This window comes from Colossoma macropomum, unplaced genomic scaffold (genome assembly GCF_904425465.1).
Source record: "Colossoma macropomum unplaced genomic scaffold, Colossoma_macropomum, whole genome shotgun sequence".
Classification (NCBI taxonomy): domain Eukaryota; kingdom Metazoa; phylum Chordata; class Actinopteri; order Characiformes; family Serrasalmidae; genus Colossoma; species Colossoma macropomum.
This window is the reverse complement of record NW_023495967.1, coordinates 388,101-405,809: the sequence shown is the minus strand read 5'-3', so window position 1 is coordinate 405,809 and position 17,709 is coordinate 388,101. Positions and strand designations below refer to the sequence as shown.

The 17,709-nt window shown below is 37.6% G+C and overlaps 2 protein-coding genes across 6 annotated transcripts in view; one reads left to right on the top strand and one right to left on the bottom strand.

Moving 5' to 3' along the window:
• pld2 (phospholipase D2) overlaps window positions 1–17,709 on the top strand; it is a 62,276-nt gene that overhangs the window by 18,245 nt on the left and 26,322 nt on the right. The window contains exons 2-4 of the mRNA XM_036564396.1: window positions 1,924–2,053; window positions 16,243–16,370; window positions 16,586–16,728. Of these exons, the coding sequence (XP_036420289.1) occupies window positions 1,951–2,053; window positions 16,243–16,370; window positions 16,586–16,728 (374 nt within the window). The 5' untranslated portion in view covers window positions 1,924–1,950. The remainder of the gene's footprint in view (window positions 1–1,923; window positions 2,054–16,242; window positions 16,371–16,585; window positions 16,729–17,709) is intronic.
• LOC118803870 lies at window positions 3,357–7,490 on the bottom strand. Of its 5 annotated transcripts, none has more exons than XM_036564398.1 (3): window positions 7,359–7,489; window positions 5,135–6,535; window positions 3,357–3,521 (listed from the first exon to the last, which is right to left on the bottom strand). In XM_036564398.1, exon 2 carries the CDS (start codon window positions 6,529–6,531, stop codon window positions 5,182–5,184), a length of 1,350 nt encoding a protein of 449 aa, XP_036420291.1. In that variant the 5' UTR covers window positions 6,532–6,535; window positions 7,359–7,489; the 3' UTR covers window positions 3,357–3,521; window positions 5,135–5,181. The 5 variants fall into 5 exon arrangements, with proteins under 5 accessions (XP_036420291.1, XP_036420293.1, XP_036420292.1 ...); XM_036564400.1 differs by lacking the exon at window positions 3,357–3,521 and adding an exon at window positions 3,629–3,752; XM_036564399.1 differs by lacking the exon at window positions 3,357–3,521 and adding an exon at window positions 4,586–4,621.

The window sequence follows — 17,709 nt, the reverse complement described above, 5'->3', positions numbered from 1 at the left end:
ATCCACCTTCTGAAGCTAAGAACACCACAAAAGAAGTTCCTGTATACCCTCTAAAAGCATACATCAGTCATGGGTATATAAGTAAAGCGACCAGCTATCCTGAAATCCTCTTAAATGGGCTCCACACACGCACGTCTCTCAAAGGTGAAACTTTGGTCACCAAAACCAGAGTGGAGAATTTCCACTCTGCAGTGTCCTCCGTTTTTCTCAAACACTAGAGGGCGCTCCCGAGCGAGTCCAAAATGAATGGGTTGATATGGAGCATTTGAGCAAAATCATGGTTTATAAATGCTTAAACATTGTTACGGTAAAAGAATACAACAATGAATATCTTAAAACATTTTAACACCACTGTTATATTTTTAAGAGCTTTTAAACTCAAGCTATAGGAGTTAAAAATGGCACCTCGTGTATGTTCATGACATCAGTGAGCACGAACAGCCAATGAGCTGCTCCGCTCACCAATCAGTCATCATGCTCTAGCAGTAATGCTTCTGCTGCCCAAAACCTGTTTGCTGTAGAAAAAGGTGAAAATATAGGAGAGTTTTTTTTTTTTTGTTTTTTTAGTGAAATACATCCTTCTACTTTCTAAAATTAAAGAAACGTTCTGGGTAAGTGATTAGAAACTATTTTAACTTTTTGTTTTTAGCCGTTGAGCTCCATTCACTCCCGTTCATTGAAGACTCACTTGTGGGCGCCCTCTGCTGTTTAGCAGTCCTGTTTTTGATATAACGGGGGAATAGGAAGTGGCCAGGCTCCTCATAAACCGGCTCTGACCAAAACCACACTGTGTGTGTGTGTGTGTATGTTTTAATCTTTGATCATGATCTTTTTTGAGTTTGTACAGTTACACAGTTTACCCCTGCAGACTTAAAGGACCCGTATCTTATGCTATTCTAAGTTTTATTTTTGTCCCTGAGTTCCATGTTTGTATGTTTTTGTACTGAAAACAGTGAAAATTCATTTTAACTTGATTTCATTTCAGCCTCTTTTTATTTCTTAGAAATAAAGAGACTGTTTTGTGTGTGATATATATTATATATATATATATATATATATATATATTATATATATATATATGTAAATGACCCCTGTTATGACTGGCTGCTTTGTATTTTGAAGGGCCGAATCACTACTTGTATTCATTCACCTGAAGTTACATATAAATGTTGAATTACATTTGTATAATTATGTAATTAAGTATATATAGCACCATAAGCATAATAACTTAATTCGAAAGGGTTAAGTAACAAGTAAAAAGAGAGACACAGCGTAAAAGAAAGGTAAATAAAGAGATTTAAGGAAGATGGGGGGGGGTAATAAGCTGTTTGACGTCTAATGCTCTGTGTTGTATGGTGCCTTACAGAGAACCTTACTGACTTGGTTTTCTTTACAGTGGTGGTGAAAGGAACCAGGTCACAATGTGTACAACACAAATATACTGTAGCTGTTTTATTTCCCATCCAAAACCACCAGTGAACCTACACGTGGACTTTATATACAGTACTGTGCAAAAATACTGTGCATTATTTAAAACCATATAATATCTTGGCAGTATGTGCGGTTTTGCTCACATTAGAATGAATGCAAATAAACAAAAACACAGTAGAAAGTAACAGGAATGTTTTGTTTTCAGAGAAATAGCTGATTTCTCATCAGCTAGTTTGTAGAACAGAGTTTTTGACTTTATAACCTCAGTGTGAGTGGGAGGGGCTAAACTGCTGTAGACCGAATAGGTGGATGTTTGAAAATGACAAGAACAATGAATTTAGAAACAGCAATTATTGCAGTTTCCATATATGGACTGAGGAGTGAAACTTCTAAATGCTATGGATAAACATTAATAGTCATTTGTGTGTGTGCGTGTGCGTGTGCGTGTGCGTGTGCGTGTGCGTGTGCGTGTGCGTGTGTGTGTGTGAACAGGTAAAGGTGTGATCGGTCAGTAGCATCATGGCAAGTCTGGAGGAGAAAACAGAGAAGCAGTGGTTTCACTCTGAGGAGTGCGACACCTGTCTGAATGAAGAACAACTCGACTCCATCAGAAACAACAGCGGTGAGAAAAACACACACGCAGGAATTTCTTCACTGACGACAAAACTGTTAAGAAAATGTCATAAATCAGGATTGAAGTGAAGGAGGGAGAAAAGTGTGTGCTAGAGAGTGAGAGAGCTTTCAGGTACTTTATGGAAATCTGTAAAAACGAAGACATTTCTAATGTCAACAATGATGAACAGAGTTAGGGATTACTGTATAATTACTGTATCACACATGTCACAAACAATTTTCTCGAAAGAACCATCCAGGGAAAGATTCTTATATAACATCATTAATGAAGTCGTAATAAAATTAAGTTGTAATAAAGTTAGTAGCCGGAATGAAGGAGTAGCAATATCCAAGAAGCTTCATACTCCAAAAGTGCTGATAAAATCTTACAGATTACTTGGCAGGAATGACTGAATACAAACTGAGTGTCTTCTGAGTGTTTATATGAAATATTGAAAATGAAAAATATTGGTAAATCCAAAAACACAAGATTTCTTTCGGCACTATTTTATCTTTCTTTGACTTTGTCTTATTTTACATGTATCTTTCCACCTTGATTTGTTTTTTCAAAGTAGCTTTTAGGCCAAAATCTTTGTCATAAATCAATGTGTCAGGCATCAGACAGTGTATTTGCTACCATTCGTTTAATAGCTTTCTGTGAAGGAGCGTTTCAAGGCATTAAACTTGTCAGACATCTGGTTCCCATCACCAGCACTGTTTTTCTGAAACTAGTTTGCTGGAACATGAGACCGTTCATCTATTAAAAAAAAAACAACAACAAAAAGAACCAAACAAATGAATATAGTACATTAATTGAATTGGAATTAATTGAAATGGATAATTATAGGATATTAATTATCTGTAATAACATCTAAAAATAAGTTATTATAGGTTTTTAATATTTAAGCCCACATGGTTTGTTATTATTAACCAACAACTATTACTGTGACAAGTCAAACTTTTGAACACTTTCAGAAATAAAGGTAGCAAACTGTCACTGGGGCAGGACCCCTCTTGTCACTGGGGTGGTACTTCAAGGGTTCATCTCAGTACCTTTAGTCAGGGACCGTAATTGTACCATAATCCATTGAAATTACATTTTCCAAGTTGTATTGACTCCACACACCCCGTCTCGTCTCCAGGCTTTTTATTTTATTCCACGTTTTAAAACATTAGGTTATAAAAGATACAGATACATACTTTTCACCTGGAAAAACCTATTTAAGGCGCACAGTTGGACCTTAAATCCACTGTTGTACCTTTGAGCGAACATTTACAGTGTTTGTACCTTGATGAACAATAAATGTACCTGCACAGAACCTTTATTTCTAACAGGGAAGAGTAGAATTCTCTGTAGCTCCACCTTGCTGGTGTATAATTAGAGACTGCAGCCCGTATGTTTAGTGTGTGTTTTCCATCCTCTGACCCCTCATCAGTGGTTGGTCTTTGAGCACAGAGCGTTGTGAAAGTTCTGTGGTCTGACAAAACAAAAATGAACTCTTTGGGTACCATCACCAAAGTTAGGTTTGGAGAAACAAAGGAGCAGCGTTTAATTAAAAATAACACCTGGCCGACAGTTAAGCATGAGGGTGGGTCTGTTAGGCTTTGAGGTTGGGTGGCAGCCAAAGACATTTTGCAGGGACAGAGGAAGGAAAGGCTTCTTTTAAATAGGAACAAAACCTTGAAGCTGATGTGCCACAGTGAGGAAACTGGAAAAAAGAGGTTGTATATCACAAAACATGAAACATGAAAACATGAAATTCAGCAAAAAAATAATAACTGTGCATTAAAAGGTGCAGAAATAGATCATATTTAAGTTTGTTCCATGTTTGTTCCATGTAAAAAAAAAAAAAAACAAAACAAAAAAAAGCATATTTTCACTTAGGAAATCAACAAAATGTGTAATTTGACCAGGGGCTCAAACTTCCTCACACAACTATACCAGTATGTAATAAATCAAGCTAAATGAGTTAGTACTAAATAACTGTCGTAGCCTTGACAACTGCTTCAACAAACAAGAAACAGTTTTGCATCTATCCACATATCTATTGAGTTTGATTCACTTGTATTAATGTAGAGCTTTTTGCAAATTAACACTCTTTTCAGGAGAGGGGAACCATCAATGCTTTCATCACACTTTTTAAACTCTGCCTTTATTGCAGTAATACTCTTGTTTTCAATCAAAATGTAATAAGAAATAAATGGTTGATTTCTTGAAACACCCATGTTACTAAAGGTCACTAAATGTAGGCAATGTTTTTCTTTTCTGGACTTGGAAAAATCTGTCAGTTTAAGTTCTGGAAAGCCAAACATGACATTACATGTGAGTATTATGAAAGATCTCTGCTATAAATAGGCTGTTAGTTTTCTTGTTATTGAAGCTTGTAAGTTTTGGAATTTCATTTTCTATAATAAAATATGGAACAGCAGCAGATTCTAGTGGCTAAAATGCTGTAAAATGTAACTTTAAATGAAATGAATGTGTGCTGTGTGTTAAAAAGAAGGAGTCGAGCGGTGGGTAAGATAACAGAAGTGATTTATTAACAAAAGGCTCTGATGTATGCCGTGATAGAAAACACTGGACAGAACAACCCAACAAGAAAAAAACAGGAAAAAATATGATTAGTGTAATAAGACCAAGAATTTAAAATTAAAATTTTCTTCTTTATTTAGCTGTATTTTATTTGCTTTATTTTATTTTGCAAAGCAGTCCTAATGATTTCTGCAGATTTCTTTTGCAAGAAGAAAGACAAATCAAGAGAAGACCAGATTATACAAAAGGATTAATACACATTTAAAAACACATACAGAAAAGTGAACTGAAAACTAGAAAACTAGAACAGAGAAAAATATTAATTTATAAGTAACTATAGACAGACAGAAAGAAAGAAAGAAAGAAAGAAAGAACTTTATTAGTCCTGAAGGGAAATTGCAGGTAACAATATAGCAGTACAATGTGTGTGTGTGTGTGTGTGTGTGTATATATATATATATATATATATATGTATATATATATATATATATATATATATATATATATATATATACACAAACAAAACAGAAACATGATGTTGATGTATGAAAAATGTACCTGCACAGCCCCTTTATTTCTAGCAGTGCAGTGGACTTGCTCTTCATCTACTTCCGGCAATTTCTCTCCCGGTGGCCACGAATCCCACACCTGAAGCATTCGTTTGGACCAGCCTCAGCGCCCCCTCCTGGCCTCCTGCACCGTGCTTTAGTGTGGCCACTCTTGCCACAGTTGACACACTCGTTCCTTCTCTGAGCGTCAAGCTTATAGCTCTCTAAAGCAGCAGCCCGGTTCATCATGTCCTCATAACTTGTGGGATACTGAAACTTATTGAACTCTTGATATTCTTTGGTTGCATCATTTAAGGCATTGAAGAGGAATAGCTGGTCATTGACGTCCGGGTCCTTGTTGTCCACATCATGTCCGTATGAGCAATATAGCCTGAACTTATCCTTGATGTAGTCCTCAAAGGATTCATCCTCTTTCTGGAGTCTGCAGCTGTACAAACTGTAGAGTTTTATCCCTGACCCCAGAGCTTCTGACATGCTCTTACGTAACTTGCACAACAGTCTCTCCACTTGCGCAGAGTTGTAGAAGTCGATTTCCTGGAAGTCGTTTTCATTGATGTCCTTCACTACTACCTTCCAAATTTCTGAAGGGCATTTTGCCTTGATCAAGCTAAAGACTTGTTGAGGAGGCACTCCAACGGCAATCCACTCTTTTATCTTCTTCCAGAACTCATGGTTGGAGTTGTGCATCTCTAAGTCAGGGAGGGCCTCAAGGAGCTTAATGGGATGAAGTAGTTGTGTCTGGTCTGGACTGACGAGCACCACTGGTTGTCCAGAGCGTGCCACATCTCTAGAGTTATGGGGAGAGGTTTGATTCCGTACAACTATATCTTGTGATGTTCCTGGATACTTGAGTTGCCTCAACGACTCAACCTCTTCATTGACAGACCTGAGCTGCAGCCTCAATGACTGGATCTCTTCATCATCAGACTTGACTCTTTGCCTCAACAAGTTGGTCTCCTCATTTTTCAAACGTTGGCTAGCTTGAGCTTCGGCTATCGCATCTCTCAGCTGCTTGTTTTCCTCTTCCTGTTTTCGGAGTTTTATTTTCAGCGAGTCAATCTCTTCTTCTTGAGATTTCATCTTAGTCTCAAGCCCTAACAGTTTCCTTTCGCACCTGTCCAGCCTCTTTATTGCTGGGTCGTACTCTGAAGCCATGATGGCCATGGCCTGTTTGGCTTTCTTTTCACCCTCTTTGAGGTTATTCCACCATTCGCTGCGTTCAGCGGGGCTCCCGTTGCTGGGGAACGTCCCCTTCTTTGTTTTATTCAAACGCTTTTCTGCAACTTTGGCTCCTTGTGTCCTCAAATTGACACAAAGGACCTTGTCGTCTGCTACATTTTGTGGCCTGTAGGGTGTGATCTGACCGGGCATTTTGGTGCACTTCATCAACCTGAAGATCAAAAACAAGAAGTTTCAAAGAGGAAGTGGTTGCTTTAAAGACAGATGTTGCAAAATGATAATAAAGCTAACACTTGACCCTCTTTAGCCAGCTTCTGTAGTGAGGATTTTTCTTAGATCAAAACATTAGAGTTTCAAATGTTTCACAATTTTTAAGCAAAAAAGTCAGTAAAAGAAAATATGAATAAGTAGCTACTGTTTTGCACAAATTCCTGAAGATGCTGTGGCTCACTTGTGCCATACAGCTGTATGCATGGTGTATATAATGGAGGCATTTGAGCCTGTATTAGCTCACAGTAGAGAGCTAATTAATCTTCTTTGAGCTGCACATGGCTGTAGCCCTAACAGCTAAGGGATGGTCAGTGGCCGTTAAATACCACTGGAGCAAATGCTACTGAAAGGACGTAGTGCCAAACACAGCAGGTCTACACTTCATCAAAAAATCTATTTCTGTCGTCTCGTTGCACATTTCTCTTTTATAGATGAACCAACTTTTCAACCTCGTCTTAGCTTTCTAGACTTTAGTCTTCCGAGTAGGAGACTGCAAACGGTCCTTTTAAAGCTTTTGAACACTTTCACATTGTAAAAACACTCATCACTTTTTTCATCAGCGCTAAATTGAACTGTATTGCTATAACATATGCAATGTAATATAATGTGCTATAACACATACATTTTCATAAACGCAAGGAACAACACCGTAATTGTCCAGATACATGGTATAAACAATTTGCTTTTTCAGCGTAGAAACCACAGCACAACCTCCCAGAGACAAAAACAACGAACATCCGAAACTTCAGACTCTGAGTACTCACTAGCTTACGCACAAGCTGTCTGCAGGTGTTGTTTCCTTCCAAGTAATAAAACTGCACAATTAAGATGGTCTCCAACAGGCTGAATCGCTTTCAGAGAGAGAGAGAGGAAGAGAAAGCAAGAGAGAGCTTTTCCTTTTGTTTTGAGGGTGGAGTCAGGCATAGCTCGCCCTTATACGTATATAAATAGCCAATCACTGATAGGACAAGGATGCTTGGTGGGACGTCTCAGGGGAACATATGCAGGTTATGTGACACACGCATACAGATTTGCTGACTGCTCTTGGCCCACAAGTTTCCTGTAAGTGCTGCAGTTGGTTACTGCAACCATTGTGTTTAAAGGGGACTTTTCCCTTACAAGCCAAGACATGTTTTCTTCATTAGTTTTGCACTGGAGCTGAAAGGCTAATGTGGCCAACAAGTAAAAGAAGCTTATAAACCACTGAGAGAGGTTTCGATGGGAATAGGGGTTTGTCATGTAGTGTCATCTGCACCAGATTGCATTGCTTTGTAGTAATACCCATGTTCTCATATGGGCTACAAGTCAAACATGAGTGAAGATGTTGAAGGCAACACTAAATCTTATTCAGTTTAATTCTTGTGTGGGGGAGAAGATTCTGTGGGAGTTTTGTTGATGATTCAGAAATAAAGGAGCTGAGGAGATTGCATTCTGTGTAACGGGACTTTATTGGCGGATGCGAAGCAGAGGTCTGCTACCCGAGGCGAGCCCGATGGGGGCCCAACAAAATTTCGGGTTTTGGGCTGATTTTTCGTTGGGCTTCATTGGTTTTCTTTTCTAATGACTGATTTTTAAGAAGTTGTAGATTTGTATGTTTGATGGAATATGGCTACATACATGATCTCTCTCTCTCTCTCTCTCTCTGTCTCTGGTAAGGTCCAGAGAAGAGCTCCAGAGTTTTTAATTTGCTGTTTCATTTGTTTAAACAAATATAAACATAAACACCACAATGAAATAAAGGAAATACACTTTTAATATTGATAAAATCTGCTTGCAGTAGCATGAAATTCAGCTGACTAAAGAAAAATATGAACAGTTTGCATAAAATAAACATACTAAACATATTATTTTGTAATACAGCATGTGTCGTGAAATCCAACGTCCTCGATAAAAGAGAACATTTGGTCATTCAGCGCCGTGAGTTCCATTATTTTTAGTTGTACTTTGTACTTTGGCTGTTGTTTGTGAAATTTTTCCCGTCATTATTAAAACTGAAGCTGCAGATGCCATCAGCAGAGTAGCAGGGACTTTCCTTTCTGCTTCTGTTTTGCTGTATTCTACATATTTAGCGTGATGTCAGTGTGATCAAACCTGTAGTGGAGACGTTCTTGAGGGTCATAATCCTCTCTTTATGCTCAAAATGAACAGTGATGACAAATCGCTTGTCTAAATGTCCTTCTGAGAAACCACAAAATAGGTTTAGGCTGACTGTTTGTCTGCTGCTCAGATTGTTTGAACGTGGCTGCACAGGAGAACGAAAGACACAAACAGCGTTTTTAGTTGCTTTTTCTCATTTTTTATTATAATTCAAATGATTTGTAGTTCAGATTATGTGTGAAGTGTTACATTTGGGCACTTTGTTGTAGCCTTATTTAAAGGACCCATGTCCTACATTGTATTTTTTTTTCTTAACACCCCTAAAGTTTGTTTATAACATTTGTGTTGTTTTATATACCAAAAATTGTCATCATTTATTTTTACCTCACCATTTTCCAGCCTCTCTTTGTCCCTTAGAATTAAACAGGCGGTGCCTTTTAATGAGCTTGTATTATGAGCATAAACGTATTATGATTGACTATAGAATATACTATTTATGTCTGAAATGACAATTTCTGTAACCATATGCCTGATTCACTCAGGGCTGAAATACGCCTTAGAATGCCAACATGAGTGGGTGGGGCTACATATTTGTCAGCTGAATATGTGGATAGGTGTAAATGGTCTGGTTCTTTTGAAATCACAGAAGCAGTGAATTCAAAATGGGCTGTTTCTGCAGCATTGATTTTGTATATGAGCTATACTGGCTGAACGGTATTATTTCAAATAACTGAGTGATTTTTGTATTTTTCATTTTTTTCGTCCTTTTTTCTTATGTCCACTTTTGACCATTTTTGGCGAAATGGTTCTATAGACTAAATTTTGGTGCATCTCTTCTTAAGCATTTTTGAAGTAGCGGGACGTTAGCAAAGCGGAGCTAACAGGTGATCAAAGGGGAGTGGATGCTGTTCTCTGTGAGGTACTATCAGCCATTCCACAAAAACGTACTGATAATAAATACTGTTGGTGCATTATAGATTTGTAAAAATCTTCTGTCCATCAACTCAAGCGAGAAAGCAGAGCTCTGTAAAACATGTCTGTGATAATGAAAGTGTGTTTGGATCAGGTTTGGGTTTTAAATTTAGCAGCATACTACCGTCCGGGCCTGGTCGGGTCTTAAAATCTCGTGCAGGTTGGGTTTGGGCTTCAGTTTCATATCTGTGCAGGCATCTAATATGAAAGTGTATAGGACAAATTAGCGTTACGTCACAACAGCAAAGAACTTATTTCTGAAAAGCGTACATTTTAATATTCAGCTTATTATTCGTCTGTCCTTCCTTGGATACCCATTGATCTGCTGTGATTAGCTTTACTACTTAAGGTGTAATCATTTATAACCGAGTGTGATGTTTTTAAACTTATCTGTAGAACAGCACGTTATCTTTGACTTATGTCCAAATCTGTACAGTTTATGCACTTGAAAGGCTTAAAGAAACTTTTGAAATAGATTGGGCAAAAGCTTTCAAATGATGTGAAAAGAGAAGCTTAAAAACGGTTAACCAGAGTCATTGGTCAGTCAAGCCAGCCAGCCAGCTAGCCTGTGAGAGGTTGGATTCATTGTGAGGTCAGCAGCAGCAGGCCATTATCTATTTGTTTATGGCAACTTTGAGAGACAGCTGAATGCTGCAACCAGTCGTGTTTCAGTCTCTTTGATTTTGCATTCATTTATTGCCTTGTTTCTTTTATTTTAACCAATTCAAACGTTTAGTTAATCTTCTTTTTGCATGATCACTTTTCTTCAGCATTATGAAGCTTGTTTTTGTCTGATGAATTCTTCGACTAAATCTGGCAGAGACTTCGCTGACTGTGCTGCGACTTCATTTTTCCCCAAATATAACAAAAACCTTACACTTCTGGGTGGATAACTCAGTTAGCGCTGCCTTGATACAACAGGATTATGTACTAAATCTAAACATACTTAGCCTAGAAAAACTAGGAAAAATAGGAAAACTAGAAAAAAAATAATCTTCCCAGGTCAATGATTTTGCGACTTTGTGTCATTAATATGTCACATGATCATATGATATGATTTCATTGCAGGGTTTAGTAAAAAAAGTATTTACTGTTTAAATATTTGAGGTGTTTTCCTGCTGCACATTCAAAAACAAGAACTGAACCAAACATGAACTAAATGAGCTTACGATTTTCATTCATTTACAGCTGTAACCATTTACAATAACTATGATTCACAATTTAATGGTATTTTTGGTCATTTTATTTCACTAGAAGTGTCTAGTTTGGCTAATTATCTGCCTAGCTTGCTAGTTAGCTTACCTTATGGCTAACATGAAAAACTTGTGTTTTGCGCACACAAATGTCTACATTTACACAAAATCGTGTAGAGTCAAACAAAGCGTCAGTGTTTCTGTGTCGAGTATGGAATATTAGCACAAACGCTTTTGTGGCCTTTAGCGTAAATGCTAATAGTGCTAGCTGCTTATAGCTATTGTCAACTTATGTAAGTAATATGTTATGTTGAGTAATAATTCTAAAAATAGAAATAAAAACCGCGACATACCGTACATTCTGGTGCTCTTATTGTTTGTGTAATGGTGCTTGGTATCTTTATCGGGAAGAGAAAAGGATTCAATAAATTGTCATTAGCTTCAGCTGTTACTAGCGTTACTGATCCCTCAGTAGGTTTAATACCACTTATAGCATCTCTACTTACTTTTGAACACTAGAAAATGGGAAAAATGTAAGTAAAATCCACCACATTCTTGGGTACATTTGACATGACAGCTTCAAACATAACAAAATTTTACCCTTATTGCCAATGTTTTTCAGTTATGCTTGAATATATTGTAAATTATGCTGTAATTAACTGGGTGCAAGTTATCCACCCAGAAGTATAGCCAATATTTATGTTTACAAACATTGTGGTTTGATATATATAATGCTAAAATGCTGTTTTAGGCCTACAGGTTTGAGCCAGTGATATGCCAGTAATGTACCAAGTTTTGAGTGTGAAAACACCATTAAAGAGGCTCGCCTGCAAATTCCTTAACTATAGGTCCTCATGCTAATGTTTAGTGGTTGCTCTAGATGGGAGATGGCAGCAGGATGCACTCTGATTCCTACAATCATAAATTACAAGAGAATGAGGCCTTGCTTTTTCACAAGCATGCATATGCTGGCTAATAGAGCATTATCTGATCAAGCACACTGGAGCTTTTCTTCAGTGCATGTAAAAGCAGAGAGTAAAAATGTGGATTGGACTGAAATGACGTTTGATGGTTTATTTGGAAAATAAAGGAAACCTCTGACCTAAATAGTTTTAAAATGTTTCTAGATGTTTATACAGAGATTCACTGCCTGTCAAACATTTACGGAAACCTGGCCTTCTTTTTGAAATGTTTTGATTTTCGCAGCTCTACGCTAATACTTTGTGTACATTAAACTTCAACACTCATCTAGATAGTTTGAGTGTCGTTCTTGTAATGAAGAGCAGGTTTTGCCTAAATAATGATTTGATAAACCATGACTTAGATGTAGACCTTTAATTCCAGCCCCAGGCCATAAATGTCAAAACTTGGTCAAAACATGAAGAAAAACCCACCTCGACTATAATGCTAATTTCTGCTAGCATCCCTATGGGACTGTAGTAGTATGTTAGCACTAAGATAACAGCTATTTGCATAAACATTTTTGACAATTCTAGATTGAGCACAGACATTTGAAGATCTGTATAGATGATTTGTTTTTTGCTTGAAGCTTGTGACAAACATATTAACATATTTTACCTTGTTTCAGTTTCACAGTGACTCTTCCAGTAGTGAACTCTGGTATCAAGCTGCTGCCGCTGTTTTCCATTTTTATCAATCCATTGATTAGGCTATCAGTTGTATTCAGTCAGAGAAGTGTCTAGGACTTCCAGAAGGCCTAAAGTGACATTTTTTTTCATCACATAATTGGTTGTGCCTATTAGAAATCAAAACGTGATTGGTCGATTATTACATCACTTCCTAATTACGCTGATGGTTAATCTAACTTCAGGCTTCAGGCCTTCTCTTCAGCTCTTGAAGTCCTAACCAGTAGGAGCTCACTTAGCTGTATCTACCTAGATACCTCATAGAAAAACAGTACCTGACTGACCAATTTTCCATTTGGTGTTTGAAGAATTGAACCTTTTTTTCCATAAAAAGCTTAACAGTAAAACAATAGTAGCGCTGTAATACTTGCCGAGTTTAAATACAAGCATGATTTTATGATTGTATGAATAAAAAATAAATTAGGATTACACATGCACATTCTTTAGGTTCCAGAAATCAATCAGGCTTCTTAGAAGGGTGTAAAGGTTCCCTCTGGATTTAACACTTTTGAACGCTGCTGTAGATGATTGTAAAATGACTGAGAAAGATGTTCAGTATTGAAAGTGAAGTTTTGAGTAGATCAGTATCCAGAATGCCTCGTATCCCAAAAGAGGTGATCAAATCTCAAGGCAGACATCTTTAAATAAAAACTAACCTGAATGAACTGGAGGCTATATATATCGCTGTACTTTATATTTTGATGAGAATATTGTGGTTTTGATTTTGATGACCAAAGTTTCACCTTTGAGAGATGTGCGTGTGTGAAACCCATTTAAGTGGATTTTAGTATAACCAGTTGTTTCACTTCTATAACCATGATTTATATATGCTTACAGGAGGTATATAGGAATTTATTTTAGTGTTCTTAGCTGTCGAAGGAGTTTGTTACTCTAAACATTTGGGTGGACTCTCACCATTCTTCTGAGTGCAAGAGTTAGATAACGGGTCCTTACAGTTTCCCAGGCTCTATGCTTCTGTTGTCTGTCCTGAGGCTTAGCTAGCTGACAGGGGCTACTGTGATTCATTGTTTAGTGGCCTTGAGGATTTAGACACTAAAGTGTCTAGAAGAGACTGGGTGGGTGAAGACTTTTCTGACCATATAAGCTTCCTTCCTTTTCATTTATTATGCATATATGTTGACACTCATGTTTATGTATATCACCATTAGTTGTAACCAATGGATTGTATCTTCTTTGTTCTCTCTTAACCAATGACACAAAAACCACACCCATCCTAGGGGATACATAATCTTTGTAACTTTGGTCTGTCTTTGGAGATCTCTGGGTATTTCCAGGAGCTTTTCCCCAGCCTAGTTTTTATAAACCTATTACATTCGAGCATTAATTGTGACTCTGAGACTGTTTTCCGATTTATTTAGTTATTTTCCACGGCAATATCTACTGCTGCCTGAAGCTGACTGAGAATAAACTACACTGTCATGAGAAGAAGATTGGATTTGTTACAGCTGTTGCCTTACAGAGAGATGCTGTAGCTCTGAGCAGGAAGAACAAAGAGATGATAAGAGAACATTATCACCCTGGACTGGCCCAAACTCCCCAAATTATAAATCCAGTCAAGGGTACATACCAGTGATGGGGAGGCACAGAATTCTGATCTGAGAGAAACACTCTAAAACACAAAGAGGCTCTTCTCATATAAAGAACAAGCATTTAGAAAGTTTTGACCACTTTCTAAAAATCCCTTCCTGTGATGATAAACCAAAATACAATGATCACTTTAAAAATAAATTTCAATGTAAATAATAAATGGATTAATAGTAGAATGACTATAAAAATAAATACGAACAGAATTCTACTGTGCCAAATTGACTAGATTAAATTTCACCATCTTCTGTTTTAACAACTTCAGAAGGCACTTTTGTAATGGGCAGTTGTAGTTACAACATAATTAAAACTGTGCTATGTATTGAAAGAGTAGCGTTGCTGAGTCAGGAGTGACAAAAGACACTAAAATGTGGGGTCCATGTGCTGCTGTTAGTCACCCTGACAAGCCTGAAATAATTATTTAAAAGGCAGAGGTGTTGGGTCAAGTTTTTCAGACCATGTCATGTCAATTAATGAATGATTATAAGTTATAATAAATATATATTATATATCCATATATCTATCTGTCTATCTATCTGTCTATCTATCTATCTATCTATCTATATATATGCACAAATAAATAAGTATGAGGAAAACTAATATAGAAATGATTACTGATCTACAAAAAAGTATTTGGACATTTGTTCTGGTCATGTCCACAATAGTCCCACAGTGGGCAAATCGGCTCAGGGGATCAAATCAACGACCTTCTGGTCATGAGGCTGGTTCCCTAACCTTCAGCCCACAACTACCCTACAGCCCACAGCTGGACCATTATGTCCCTCACAGTTTTAGGACTATGGAGTTTAGATGTGAACAACCATAGTTGACGTTTAATAATATATGATTATCATATTATTATAGTTATGATTACCAGAACCATGAAGATGAGACTCAAAACACCAACCATAATATTCTGCAAAATTAATTTTTCTGTCTCTTGTAAACCAGAAAGTAACTAGTCAAGGAACGCACATGCACACAGCTCAGGGTCACTGGTAGGTCATCCTTCACTAGAGGAAGTGAAATTTTCTGTTGTACACACACACACCACACACACACACACACAGAGGAAACTGTGTGGTCAATGTGACAACAGACCAAAACAAGATTGTGACCACAGAAAAGAAAGAGAAAACATGCAAGATTCAGTTTTACTTTTAGTATTAAACTGTTTTGCACTAAATGTGTGGCTGAACAGCAAAACCAGTTGAATTTTTAACCAAGATGTGTTTGCTGCCTGGAAATGAGCTCCTTTAGTTTTGCCCTGGAGCTACAAGACTACTGTAGCTAAACACTTATAGAAGCTATCGTACACTAGTCCTCACTGTACAAGCTATATGCCTAAATGTTAACATGCTCGCCTGAAACGTCGTTGAGTTGTTCAGTATTCTTAAATAGACTTGATTATGTGGTTTCACATACTGTTAATTATAAAAATGGACCAACATATGAACAAAACTCGAGTTTCAGGATGGCTACTAGTACTGTATTTAGCTATGTGATGTACTTTTATCTATTTTTAAAGATAGCAGTGTGTCATATAGTGTCAGAAACCACAGAAGCAAGACTATTTGAGATTGCTGAACAACTGGACACATGTTCAGGAGAGTGTGTAATAATTTAGTTTTGCTGTTTGCGCAAAACTAATTCCTGGCTGTAATCTAACATTGCTTAGCTATGTTAGCCTTGTAGCTTCAGTGTCAAACTAAAGCCAGACAGAGTCTTGTCAGACAGAAAACATGTCTTTGCTGGTTGAGTACATTTGTTGTAAGGGAAAAATAGTGTATGTGATTTCTGGCTGAATTCTATGCTGAAAAAAACAGCACAGACCAGCATGGTCTGCTAATCTAACCTGGTTTATGCTGGTTTATGCTGATGGTTAGGCTGATTGACCATCATACCACCATCCAAAACACAACACTTTCTGGTGTTGCTGGTGACCAGCATGTTAACTTCCGTTACTGCTGGCCATCATACCACCATCCAAAACACAGCACATGCTGGTTTTACTGGTGAACAGCAATGCTGGCCTGTGCTGTTTTTTCTAGCAGGGCCATCGCTTTAAATGCTAATTATCGGATGCTGAGTTCTGTTGTTGTTTATGTGTGTGTGTGTATGTGTTTCTGTTTCAGATTTGCGAAAGTTTTTCGTGGTGCATCATCTAGCTGACCTCAAGGAGGAAGGAATATCTCCATTTCTCCATAACACACCCATCACCTGCAAAGTGGAAAACACTGAGAGATACACAACTCGTTCCAAGGTGTGTGCAACTTATTAAAAAAGCAACTGGTAAATAGTCTGTAGGTCCTTCCAGCTCCAACTAATCCTGACTCGGAAGGTCAGAGCTTTTCAAGAGCTTTAACTTCTTGTGATGTCACTTAGTCATGGTGACCCCCATAGAACTTCATTAAACGTGTGTTTTAAGCTTTTTCGAGCTTTTAAAAAGGTTTTGTGTATCATGTGCTGTGTGTGCAGGTGCGTGTGTGCACTCTGTATACGGTGCGTCTGACCCATGGTGAGTTCACCTGGACAGTGAAGAGGAAATATAAGCATTTTCAGGAGCTGCAGAGGGATTTGTACAAACACAAGATGATGCTGCAGTTTCTTCCCCTTGGGAGGTGAGTGCACATTGATACATATGTACACATGCACAAATTATGCAGTGTTACCTTCTTTCCACTCTGGTGCTAAATTCATTATTTGTCAGCAGATGTTTAAAAAAAAAAAACAAGCAAAAATTCTGCTTGCATAAGTATTTAAACTCTTCAGATTAGTGCTTGGTAGAGCCACCTTTTATTGCTGTAGGCCACTGAACTTGTTAAGGTGTTTTGGTAGTAGTAACGTAAGAGTATTATGAGTAGCTGGTGTTATTATATAATTGTGGTTGAAGATTAATGCAATGTAATTTCCATGTGAAGGAGTGATGGCTCACTATGACCATGAATGTAGCAACGTTCATATTTTGGCTCCTTGACAACCTTGTAATTCAGAGGATCCAGCGACACTCTGTGTAAGAAATATGTACACAGGACAAAATGTAGCAGGTTTGGAACATTTTTGGGTAGCATGATGGCAGCAATTTTCAAAAGTCCCACTCATTTTTGCCGTAGAGAAATGCATCTTGGACCCAGAGTTTCTAATATGGGCATAACTCATGGCTTCAGAGGTAACTCTCTTGGATTAAGTAGCTACTAGCTTTGCACTCTGTTTGGGAGTGAATTTTGTCTGTTCTTCTAAGCAGATTTGTTGAGTTGATCAGGTTGTTTGAATGACTGTAATTTTTAAACAGTGCCACAGATTCTTGATTAGATTGCCTGGAATCACTGTCCTGCTGAAAGATCAAGTTACTCCCAGACTTTAATTGTTAACAGACTGAAGCAGGTTGTCTTGTAGTATCTCCCTACACCATCTTCAATTTAAACAAGATTCCCAGTCCCTGCTGAGGAGAAGAATCCCCATGACATGATGCTGCCACCACCATACTTCACTGTTGGGATAGTGTCTGTTAAGGAATGAGCAGTGTTAGGTTTACACTACAAACAGCATTTTGAATTTTGTCCAGAGAGCTTTTTTTTTGTCTCATCTGACTACAAAAATCT